The 13,684-nt window shown below is 34.6% G+C and overlaps 1 protein-coding gene across 2 annotated transcripts in view; it reads right to left on the reverse strand.

Annotated features, from left to right (window-relative positions):
- Window positions 1-8,445: 8,445 nt before the first annotated feature.
- Window positions 8,446-13,684, reverse strand: part of STPG2 (sperm tail PG-rich repeat containing 2) — a 339,428-nt gene continuing 334,189 nt past the window's right edge. The window contains exon 14 of one of the 2 annotated variants that reach the window (XM_057502462.1): window positions 8,446-8,534. In XM_057502462.1, the coding sequence (XP_057358445.1) occupies window positions 8,514-8,534 (21 nt within the window). In that variant the 3' untranslated portion in view covers window positions 8,446-8,513. The remainder of the gene's footprint in view (window positions 8,535-13,684) is intronic. The other variant, XR_008997803.1, reaches the window with a different exon arrangement.

Raw genomic sequence — 13,684 nt, forward strand, 5'->3', positions numbered from 1 at the left:
GAGCTAGAGGGTATTATGCTCAGTGAAATAAGCCAGGCGGAGAAAGACAAGTACCAAATGATTTCACTCATATGTGGAGTATAAGAACAAAGAAAAACTGAAGGAACAAAACAGCAGCACCACCACAGAACCCAAGAATTGACTAACAGTTACCAAAGGCAAAGGGACTGGGGAGGACGGGTGGGAAGGGAGGGATAAGGACGGGGAACAAGAAAGGGGGCATTATGATTAGCATGTATAATGTGGGGTGGGGCATGGGGAGGGCTGTGCAACACAGAGAAGACAAGTAGTGATTCTAGAGCATCTAACTACTCTGATGGACGGTGACTGTAATGGGGTGTGTGGGCAGGACTTGGTGAAGTGGGGAGCCTAGTAAACATAATGCTCTTCATGTAATTGTAGATTAATGATACCAAATTTAAATTAAATTAAATTAAATTAAGAAATGAAAACAAAACAAAACAAAGGGGTGAAAATGAAATGTCTTTGGCAAATAAAGACAACACAAGCCAAATGTATTTTAAGGATCTTTTGAGTTATTTTTATAGCTTTCCAAGTGGATTCTTAGCCTAGAAAATATTTCACAAAATCTGACCTCAAAAGTGAACAAACAAATATACTCTTGTGTACCCTGGCTCATGAACTCTTAAAGGTCACCCAGATGTCATAAGTTATGGTCTCACGTGCAATGTATTAAACGTTAGGTAAAGGTCTGAAGGAGGTTACTAATAACCCTTCTATTGAAGATATAATCTTGTAGACTCAGGCATGGGAGTAGAGTTTAGAGAATAATAAGGAAACCAGAAATTTACTGGTATAATGTAGTTTTGAATTATATCATTACTGATGCTTTATTTAATTTTTATCATAACTTTTCCTCCGGAAGCTTAAGTCATTATAATGCTAATGACATTATATATATTGAAACAGTTATAGTAAAGGAACTATACTTGTGTGGTAGTCAAATTCAATCTATAAAAAATTGGATTTATTCCCAATGTGGAGGGCTTCTCATTATAGATAGTTACTATGAAAAATACATTTTTATTATTATAGTCCTAAAATCTTGGAAAAAGTTATCTTTTATAATATTAAAAGACACACTCTATCCAAGAAAAAAAAATTTCATTAAACTGTTGGCAACATTTTTTTTTTTTTGAGAGGGCATCTCTCATATTTATTGATCAAATGGTTGTTAACAACAATAAAATTCTGTATAGGGGAGTCAATGCAGAATCATTAATCAACCCCAAGCCTAATTCTCAATAGTCTCCAATCTTCTGAAGCATAAGGAACAAGTTCTTACATGGTGAACAGTGCAAGGGCAGTCATATCACAGAAACTTTCGGTTTTGATCAAGCATCATGAACTATAAACAATCAAGTCAGATATGATTATTCATTTGATTTTTACACTTGATTTATATGTGAATGCCACATTTCTCCCTTATTATTATTACTATTAAATTTTAATAAAATGCTGAAGTGGTAGGTAGGTGCAAGATAAATGTAGAAAACATAATTTAGTGCTGTAAGAGGGCAAATGTAGATGATCAGGTCTCTGCCTATAGACTAAGTATTAATCCAAGCTAGACAAGGGCAACAAAACATGCACGGATGCAGAGGATTTCTCTCAAAACAGGGGGGGTGAGGTTCTAAGCCTCACCTCTGTTGATCCCCAATTTCTCACCTGATGGCCCCCCTGCGACTGTGCCTGTCTTAGGTTGTTCCTCCCTTGAGGAATCTTACCCGTCTCTGGCTAACCAGCCGTCTTCCGGGGCCATACAGGGAAATGTAAAGTCTGTTGGCAACATTTTTTTGATGAGTAGTAAAGTCCTAACCTAAGAAAGTTCTGAACAGTTTATTTTATAAACTTTTTAATATGCATTTATTATAATAGTACATATGTTTCACCTCTGTGGCATCTTACAGTGATTTTCTCAATAAATGCTCAGATGCACAATATTGATTAATTAAATATAAAATAGGCCTAAATACATAATTAATAAAAAAAATCAAGCATATTTCCCAGCAGTTCCCTCAAGCTTCAACAATTTTCAATTACAAAAAAGGAATCAAAGTGGTTAGTCATTATTTGCATATTCAATGATTTGACTGAAGTATTTAACTCAAATAACTCAAATGATCTATATAATGTAGTATTTCTTGAAATAGATCTTTGGAATTCATTCTTAATCTAAATGGTGCAACTAGAAAAAGCATGTAAGTAAAACAATGAGCTTTAGACTACAAAGCATTCTTCTGCAGCAGATTGAGAGCTCACATTATGCTATTTTCTCTTACTCTGATAAATTTATTCTTGGCCTTGCCTATTATTACATAAGAAACCACTGCTGAGAGTTGCAGTTAACACAGCTATGAAACTTTAATATCATCTTTCCTTGTTACAAGTGGTGTGATTTTCTGTCATTACTAAGATAGCTCAGATTGAGATATGAAGGCAGATGCACTGACACATTAGATAACCATATACTGTTTAAAGGACACAGAGGTAGTTTCAAAGGAGGAGAAAGAAGCTTCCCAACAGGTCCCATGTCATGTCATCAATTACAGACCTGTCACACTAATGACTAAGGAAATGCAGGGAGCAGTGACAATGGGGACATTCATCTTGTTCCCCTCTGCAAAAGGTGCACCTGTATCCCACTGCACTCTGTCTTCTGCTGCCTCCTGCCTCTCTGACCTTTGTTCTCCATGACAGTGAACGTGATCCTGAGAATGCAGCTTATCGATCATCCTTGCTTCCTGAAAGGCACCTTGAGTGTGGTTTATGACTGTAATAAGACCAAACAATAGAAACCACACCCTGAAGCTCTTAAATTTCTCTGAAAATGGGCTCAGTTGTGACAAAAAAAAGATTAAAAAATTGCACTGGAAAGGCAAATATTTTTGTACCACCTCATTTAATTTGCTCCTCTAGTTCATGTCATATATGTCTACCAAGAATTAGACAGGAAATATGACGAAAAAGTAAGGAGACTGAATTTCTTGTAATGGATTACATGAACAACAGTAGCATATAGTAAATACATACTCTACATGCCTACAAACTCAGGTGCACAGGCCTGGTATTTATCAATAATACTTTTTATTTTGAACTGCATGTTACCTGTACTTCCCAACATTAAAGCAAAGACATTTTTAAACAAAAGCAAAAAAAAAACCCAAAATGTGAAAATGATACTCTTTATAACATTAAAAAAGAAACTCCATCCAGCGCTTCTGCCGCAGTTACGGCTCCTGCTGCTGTGGCCACTATAAATGCCCAGCCGCCACTGTCAGGCACTTTGAGTTGTTTTAATTGCCACCAAGAAACCTAAGCCATGGTTGATTGTCACCTCCATTTCACAGAGTAAGAAACAGAGTCTCAAGAAGTTAAATTATTTGCATAACTAGTAGTTCTAAAGTCTTCTCTTTATATCAGTATTAGGAATACTAGGCGATATAAAAATTAATATCACCTGTTTCTAATAAGTAAGAACTTTATAACATAGTAAGAAGAATAAGCAATATTAATTGTACCTATGACATAAATTAACAACTTAAAGAAAGTTGTAAGAGGGGTATAAAGCCATGTAGCATCAAAGGAAGGAATTCTAGTGATGGATCTCAGGAGAATACCTGGGAGATTATCTGAAGGGGGTCAGCATGAGTTTGAACTGACTGAAGCAAGAAGAGAATTATCTTCTTTAGTCACAGGAACGCATAAGGCAGTGGTATAAGACACCAAAGGACTCTAAAATTCATGTTAAAATCCACTTGTGGGGTGTGGGAGGCACCTTTGTTACTGAGTTCAATGTGCTGGCGTTTAAACCCAGGAAATTACTTCTTTTTTGAACTTTCCCAATTACCTCTATATTTCAGAAGTTTATGAACCTGAACCTGAGCAAAAACCTCACAGTGTACAAGCACAGCCTCACATCTGAGAAAAACTTGATTATGATGCTTTCCAGAAATGAGTGGATTAAAGTCACTAGGTTTATGGTAAGTAAGCCTGTAGGGAAAAAACCAGATGCATTCTATCTAACAAGCAAACTCAAACCACTTCCATAGGAAAGTTATAGGACAAAAATCAGCAATTCCACAGTTGATATTACAAGTGTGATGGGTAAAATCAGCTTCCAATGAACAATAGTATTTATAATTTTAGATGAAAAGACAAGTATTTCACAAACATTTTAACACGTGGTCTTCTATAATGAATATTTACAGTTTCACAGTTACAAATCAACAGCTCTTGGGACTTTAAAAATGAATGATTCACTATTAATAGAATGATTTTTGGCCTCCATAACCAATAGATTTAAAGAAAAAATCCAATTTATGATAACTAGATAAAAAATAAATGTGTACTTAAATGTTTTGGTAACATAAATATTCTTAATCTTTCCTTTATCTAAACAGATATAATGACTTGCTCAGGGCTTATCTTAAAGCACCCAGAGTCTCCCATTATTTCAAGAATCTTCATTAAACTGTCAACTGAGGCTCACAGCCTCTGGCATCAGTTATATTTTCTACCAGGATTAAATTAAAGAATATGAGGTGTTTTTTTTTCAATTTTTTATTTTGATATCATTAATGTACAATTACTTGAACAACATTATGGTTACTAGACTCCCCCCATTATCAAGTCCCCCCCACATACCCCATTACAGTCACTGTCCATCAGCATATTAAGATGCTATAGAATCATTACTTGTCTTTGCTGTATATACTGCCTTTCCCGTGTCCCATGTGCTAATTGTAATGCCCCATTTTCCCCCTTATCCCTCTCTTCCCACCCATCCTCCCCAGTCCCTTTCCCCTTGGTAACTGTTAATCCATTCTTGGGTTCTGTGAGTCTGCTGCTGTTTTGTTCCTTCAGTTTTTTCTTTGTTCTTATACTCCACAGTTAGGGGAATCATTTGATACTTGCCTTTCTCTGCCTGGCTTATTTCACTGAGCATAATACCCTCTAGCTCCATCCATGTTGTTGCAAATGGTAGGATTTGTTTCCTTCTTATGGCTGAATAATATTCCACTGTGTATATGTACCACATCTTCTTTATCCATTCATCTACTGATGGACACTTAGGTTGCTTCCATTTCTTGGCTATTGTAAATAATGCTGTGATAAACATAGGAGTGCAAGGAATATGAGGTTTTATATTGTTTTTCTTTACTAAGTATGAAAAGAATTAAAGGGCAGAAACATACATGATTTTTTTATCACATCCTATCACTTTACTGTAGTGTATAAAACATTCCTGGCATTTTGTCATATATATATATATATATATATATATATATATATATATATATATATACGCATCTATTTTAAGTGCATATTTTTGTAATTAGTTTATATCATCTGAATGAGATTTCTCATTTTGTGTTTAAAATTTAAATTTGCTTCAAAAGACGATTTAGTTTATCATAAACTAAAAATGTCAAGTAGTTTATCACAAATTTTTTCAAAACATCCATATGAATCTACAATAGCCCAAAGGGTTTAGCACAATTTATGCATATTATAATGAATCCTGATTAAATCCTTCAAGTCTAGGCTGAAACAGAAATTTCTCTTGGAAGTTTCTATTAATTGATTTACCCACACACTCGTATCTCCCTTCTCTGATCTTCTCTAATGCTTGTCATTCGTACCATTTTCTTTTTTTAAATGTTAACTCATCTTTGCTAGGATAGGTCCTGTCCCTTTTACAAGACTGAAGTGCCTTAATGTTTCACATCCCCAGTTGTACACAGTGGTAGGTCATTCATTCATATAACAGAAGGTCATGAAATTTTTCTTTTTTTAAAGAATTGGTAATGAAAAAAGAGAAGAAAGAAGAGAGTAAAGGATGGGGAAGAAGTAGAAATTTAGGAAATGTATAGGGATTAGGGATATTCAAAATGTGACATAATATTCAGAACATAGGAAATTAGAACTCTAGTTGGTTATTATGGAAAGCTAATATTAATATAGCAGTACATTGGTCAAAATAGCCCAAACTACTAACAATAGTCATATTTTACTTGGATATGTTTATTCCACATACAATTTTCTGGAGCCCAAAATGTTTTTCACACTTTACCCAGAGAAGCAAAATGAAAGAATGGTACTGAATCCTCCGCAGTTAATATCCTAAGCATGTCCAGAGTTCAGATGACCGAACACTCAACTTTCCCTAAAATCAAATGATCAATTCTGTCCTTTTACCATAGTCTGTCTTCAGCTGTACAGCACTTCACTGCTTTGGATGACCTATTGCCAGTGCGAACAGATTAACCAAAGCAGCTCTTCATTCATTCTCATATTTGAAACATATTCTTCCAATACTTTCGATATAAATCCTGAAATTGAAATGCTACAACCAAATCCTCAATATATTAATGATGACAATACATTCAGGGGGAAACAGGATGCAACAGAAAGCATTAGGTTAGATTAGAACAAAGCCTTTAGTTTCACCCTTAGCACTGCCACTAACTAATCATTACGACCTCCTAAGCAATTGATAGCACTGAAATATACATTCTCCAAGGTTTCTACGAACTCTGAGTTTCCATGATTTTATGAATTAATATGAGTTTGCAAGCCCAGGAACAACCTGGTGAAAATTCAAGGCCTGCTGCATTTATGAAAGCTCTGGGGCTCCACTGGCCTGGTCAAAGAAAAAGTAAAAAAAAAAAAAAAACCTCTGTATCCTTGTCATTGAGAGACACACACCTTGGTGGGCCTCTTTAGATGTTAAAGCAATGTATTCCACATTAGGTTGCACTTGCCTGCACTCTTGTGAAGTGCAATCTCCTGAGTTCACCAAGAATAAGAGAAACTCTCCAGTCGAAGCCACAGCAGTATTTGTTGTGTTGTGTATGTTTTATAAAACTGTTTCCTTCTAAGTAACTTCTGAGGTAGCTTCTTTGCACTATTGAGACTGAAAACTTAAAGACAACATCTATCTATCAGACTTCTTTACAGTTGGGGTTCTGGATGTAGATTAGGTCCTAGCAATTATATGCACACATGTAGGGATGGTAGGAATGTTGAAGTGGAGGCCGTTATTGTTTGCTTAGCTCTGCTAGCAAACACAGTTGATAAAAGGATTTTTCTGCTGCAATATTCCAAGGTCCACCCAGTAGCTTTACGCATGTCAATTGGCAGTTACGGAGTTAGTGCAGCTTACCCTCTGGCACTCCAGTCACTAGCTTTTGGGATATGGAGAGAACTGTGTGTACCCTCCTCAGCTTCTCTGCTGGACTGTTAGGAACACTCTTTATGGAAGCCCTGCTTGGAGTTTCCATCACCCAATTTTCCAACAATGTTACAAGCACCTTGTTTTCTTTATCAAATTATTTTTTGCCAAAACAAATTGATATCATTTTCTACATCTGAACCTATATGTGTATAATACACAAATATTTATAATGCTAATACTAATAAATATGGAAAGCAGAGGAAGGAAAAAAGGGAAGCAGAGGAACAAAGGAAGAGAGGAAGGAAGGAAGGAAGGAAAGAGTCAGGAGGAGAGGAGGGAGGAAAGGGGAAGGGAGAGAACGCACTAGATTAGAAGGCAAGAAAATCCTAGTCCTGGTTTCAGCGCGGCCACTAACTCATCAGGGTGACCTTGTCAAGTCACTTCAGCTTTTCAGACCTTAGCACCTCAACTATAAAATGCCAGCATTGGAGGCTATATTATCAAAGGTTTCCACAAATTTTAAAACCCTATGACTTGATAAATTCATTAAAGTTAAATTTTTAGCTGTATTGCTACAAGCTTCCTGAATCCTATAGCAGAGGCAAGACTTGTTTCCCTCATAACCAGAACAGACAAAACCTGCATGTTCAAAATCCTTCATGATTTCACTCATATCTTAGTTTCATTGGAAAGCAGGAAGAGGCTACTTGGAATAAGGAGCAAATTACTCATATGAACAACTTTCTGAATTAGACAGCTATTTCAATTTATATCCTTAACAAATTTAGATGAGTAGTTTTCCAGATTTTTTTTTCAAAGCTAAAAGTATAAAGTAATTTTTTTTTTTTACTTGAAAGTCAATTACTGAAGCATTTTAGTCAATATAAATATTGTCCTAGAGCCATACTAACGGACAGGCAGGCACTGTCTGCTCATAAACCATAAAATGTTCTTCGCAACTGAAGATTGTTTCCTACTTAGTAAAAATGCTTTAAAGGAACTATAAATGGTTTATGTATTGAACAGTTGAGTAGTACGACATGACATTTACTGTTTTTTAATAACTCTACCATTTTCTTAGCAGATGATGCAGAACCAATTATAGCTATTGTAACAATTTAATCATGAAAAAACAAATGATCACTAGGTTGTAAAGGCCTGACCAATTTTCTATCATTTACAAAGCCAGATTTAATAGTTGCCTTTAACACTTTTGAGTACACACCTGTATTCTTCAAAAGACAGCGTTCAGAGACTGCAAATTTGTTTCCATATCCCAATTTTTAGCTGGGCCCCTTACAGCTGCATGTAGTCATGTATCTATAAATACTAGCTATTAACAAGGAAAGAGATTGTTATCTAACTAAAAAAGAAACTTTTTATGGCAATATGGGATACTTCCTTTAAAATGAGAGGGGCCCTTCCTTTCCCTTCCTCTGGTACACAGAACTTAGAAGGGATGTATGGAATAGCCCCCTTTACCCAGAGGGTAAAGGCCACACGGCCAGGATGGCTAAGTGGTAAGCTGGTTAAGGCCCATGTTCCTGATGATTTCATGGAACCTCTATGTATATGAGTCCTAGACTGCCTACCTCTTTTACATAACAGGAATACACTTCTACATTGTTTTGAGTTTTATTTACAGTTGAGCCTACTCCTAAGCAACATGGGCATTTTGAAAATTAGAGGTTGTTTTAGTTCTCATTAAATTGTACATATAAAATTTCCTAAAGGATCAATATATACACCATTAGATGTCATCCTTTGAGAAAAAATTATGTAACTGTTTCTACACTTTTTTTCTTTGGTAGACATTATGATTTATGTGTGAATATACTTGGAGATAAAAAAGTAATTGGAAATGCTAGACATTGCCAGGACTATATACCTCAACAAAAATATCCAGAGTTCATTTTAATCATTGATATTTAAGACATAATTTAGAACTCATATTTAGAATTAAATCCTTTTTTCTCCATTTTCTAATTGGAGTCTATGAAATCATGCCAGTAATGAATATATAGAATTAGCAATTGTACACTAAAGATTTCTTTGCTAACACAGAGAAGAGAAACTAAAGAAAGATCTGCGTAAGAAGAATAACATTTGTGAGTAAACACACATTTTGAAATGATTTATATGCAAGTACAACAGAATCCAACTTAAATATTTACTGGTAGATTAGATAACAGATAAAAAATGTCTTGTTTTTTAAATGAAACCTACTGATTTAAAAAAACAAACTATAAATAGTATAACCAGCACTTACTATGTGTCAGGCATTATACATACTTTTTTCACAACCCTCAAAATATCCTATTAAATAGATCCTATTGTCATCCCCATTTTTTAAGATGAGGAATCAAGGCCACAGTTCTCAGATTCTCTGGATATGATCAAAGTGGAGAGTGAGCAGAAGAGCCAGTAGAGCTCCTGTATGTGCCTTATCAGAAAAGGTGAACTCCTATGGACTAGACTATGCTCCCTACAAATATATCTCAATAATAACAAGATAGAAAATATATATAACTTTCCCTTTATGCCTTCCCCACCTCCAAGATCATCTTGCATGGAGCTAACAGACAGTAACTGTAGTAATAACCACAATAGGAATGTGGCCTTAATGAATTTACCTTATAAAGTTTCAACTACTTTAAGAATTCATAAATATCTTGAATCTGTGATTTTGCTCGAGCATATATTTGCATTACCTATTGTTAGGATGTTGGCATCTACATTTCAGTTAAAGTTGGTTATTTCCTATTTGTCTCTGCATATGCAGTAATATAGTTAACTACAACAATTGTGTTTCCTGGGGAAATACAGATCCCAAGAGAAACCCATAATTGCTGAGGAAAGTAAAAGGGAAATGAGAAGGTCTGAGAAAATGACTGTCTTTAACTAGAAAAAATGTTTTACATAATATATAGAATGTGGAATCGAGGAGTAGCTCTGACCTTTTATGTGAATAGGTTCATTTTATGTCCTATATAGAAAGGAGAGAAGGGAACTTAGTAAAAAGTTTCAGCAAGTATTCTAGCCAGTGCAAAAAATAACATTTATAAGAAATTATATGCTATAGTGGGGATCAGAGAAGCTTGATTTTATAATCACTTCAGCTTCTCAGAATACAGTAAATTTTGTTTCTTTGAGTTAAGTGTGCCTGATGTCACTAGGTTCTCTGGATATTTATACATTGGTATTCTAAGTTTAGGATTTAAGTTTTTTTTTAACCGTGTAATTTTTCTTTCTTTTTTTATTGGAATATAGCTGATAAACAATATTATAATATTGGTTTCAGATGTACAACACGCTGACTCTATAATTACATATATTACTAAATGCTCTCTATGGCATGTATAGTTATCCTTATTACTGTAACAAGATACTACAATATTACTGGTAATATTCTCTATGTTGTAGTTCCATTCTTATGACTAATTTATTTTATAATTTGATGTTTTTACCTCTTCATCCCCCTCACCTATTGCATGCATCTCTCCAGGCCCCTCCCCTATGGTAACCAATAGTCTGCTGTCGGTATTTATGGGTCTATTTCTTTTTTGTTTGTTTGTTTTGAGGATTTAAGTTTTAAAATCTGTATTTGTATGGAAAATGATAACATAATTCCTTTTCCCTATTTCTGGTGATTGGAACTGACTACATAAATAATTCAGTACTTTATAGAAGGCATAACTTTAAAAAAAATCAAATCAGAAGCCAGGCCTTTACTAATTGTCATTTTCATTTTAGAAAATCAAGCTATATGTTGAAACAGCCTGATATAGAATTATTAAAAAGAAATTTCTAGGTATGGCAGAGTTGCTATAATATTATGATATTTATTTAATGTATTTATTCTGTTTGCATTCTTGTTTCATTTCTTTTGGGATACCACAATACTATCTCTAAGTGATCTGCAGCACCGTCACCAACTTAGTATCTGCAAATATCACTGGTTGTACTGACAGTCAACTTTCTAATTTGAATCAAGCAACTACGAAGTCAAGAACCGTTTGAGTCAAATGTTACTGTTCTAAATGACCACTCATAGTATTACATTTGGTCATACAGTACTACAGAAAATGTTCCGACTCAAATCTTCAATGTCTTTATGATGCAGATATTTGTCTACTCTATGCATTTTGTCCTACAGGTTAGTGTTAAATGCAGAAAGTTCATTTTACCACATTTCACAAATTATATAGATCATACTAAGCTCTCTACCAGGCATCCAAAAGATATCCTAGTTCAAAGAATATGCCATTTATAAAAGAATGTGTTCAAAAGAGTCAGGATTAAAACCTCAAAGACTAAGTGATTAATATCTCTCATCACCATGAATTGACAAATGGAAAATATCTTGAACATCCTTTATTTATGAAGAAATATGAAATTATATTTAGTTTTTCAGAAACTCAACATCACTAATCATCAGGGAAATGTAAATCAAAACAATAATGAGATATCACCTCATACCAATCAGAATGGCTAGGATCAAAAAGACAAAAGACGAACTTGAAGAGGATGTGGAGAAAAGGGAACTCTTGTATAATCTTAGTGGGAATGAAAATTAGAACAGTCACTGTTGAAAACAGTATGGAGTTTCCTCAAAAACTTAAAAATAGAAATACTATACAACCCAGTAATTATACTTCTTGGAATCTACCTGAAGAAAACAAATTCAAAAGATATATGCACCCCTGTGTTTACTGCAGCATTATTTTCAATAGCCAAAATATAGAATCAACCTAAGTGTCCATGGACAGATAAACAGATAAAGACGATAAGGTACAATGGTACCTTTCAGTGAACTAGAGAAAATAATCCTAAAATTTATATGGAACCTCAAAGACCCCAAATAACCAAAGCAAATGAGAAAGAACAACAAAGCTGAGGGTATCATGTTCTCTGACTTCAAGTTATGCTGCAAAGTTACAGTAATCAAAATGGCATGGTACTGGCACAAGAACAGATACATAGATCAATGGAACTGAGTAGAGAACCCAGAAATAAACTCACACATATATGGTCAATTAACACATGACAAAGGAGGCAAGACTATACAATGGGGAAAAGACAGTCTCTTCAATAACTGGTACTGGGAAAACTGGACAGATACATGCAAGAGAATGAAACTGGATTACTAACTCCATACACAAAAGTAAACTCAAAATGGATGAAAGATCTAAATATTAGACATGAAACCATAAAGCTCTTAGAAGAAAACATAGACAAAATCTCTTGAACATAAGCATGAGCAATTTTTTCATGGACACATCTCCTTAGACAATTGAAACAAAATAAAAAATGAACAAGTGGGACTACATTAAACTAAAAAGCCTCTGCACAGCAAGAACACCATAAGCAGAACAAAAAGGCAACCTACAGCATAGGAGAATATATTCATTAATTATTTATATGATAAGGGGTTAACATCCAAAATATATAAGGAACTCATATGCCTCAACACACAAAAATAATAATAACCTGGATGAACAGGTGGAGCACAGGGCTTTTTAAAGGGCTGTTGAACTATTCTGTATGATACTGTACTGGCAGGAACAGCACATTATGCATTTGTAAAAACCCACAGAACTATACAACACAAAGAGTGAACACTGATGTAAATTATGGACTATAATTAATAAAAATATATTAATATTGGTTCATCAGTTAAAACAAATGTACCTTATATGCAAGATGTTAATAATAGCAGAAATTGTGTGCACAGGTGGGGAACATTATATGGGAACTTCCTGTACTTGGAGCAAATTTTTCTGTAAACCTGAATCTGCTCTAAAAACTAAAATCTATATTTTTAAAAATGGCAAGGAGAACAGTCTGGCTGATAGAGTGTATAACATATACAACAAAGAATCATATTAGGTTAAACCATTTGAAATTGCCAAAATTTAACCATTGGTGACCTACAAAATTTGTAATTTTATACAGTTCAACCTGAATCGTAGATAAGGTCAGAGAGTGAGGATTGTTTGGGGGAAAGAATGGAAGAAGCAGCATGTTTTTTATTTCAGGTCACAGCATTCAGTCTTTGCAAGCACTCTTTACAGAATAAAAGTCCACTTAGTACTGTCATGTTATGAACATAATGTTCTGTTTGAAAATCATTAATGTGGGTTATTTAAAGTTTTCTTCTTGCAAGATCTATGTGTCCTCAAAAATGTTCTCTCCCCCCCACTTTTTTTTTTTGCTTTTACCTTATCAAAGACATTGAACTTAAATGTTGTTGATCTTTGCTGCCCATTCCTTTATTGCCTCACACATCAGAACACAAGAAGTTGATAAGAAACCCTCTGGGCATAGCTGGGTTTGTCAATCTAATCTTTTGTCCAGGAATATGTGTCTCCACCTTTTCATTAACAAAACTTTGATGTCAGTTTCTTTTGTTTTTGCTGTTCTCTTTAGGAGTGATCTGTTCCTCAGAGAAGAATCTTCCATTCTCCTCCCTGGAAGTTAAAA

This window comes from Manis pentadactyla, chromosome 5 (genome assembly GCF_030020395.1).
Source record: "Manis pentadactyla isolate mManPen7 chromosome 5, mManPen7.hap1, whole genome shotgun sequence".
NCBI lineage: Eukaryota > Metazoa > Chordata > Mammalia > Pholidota > Manidae > Manis > Manis pentadactyla.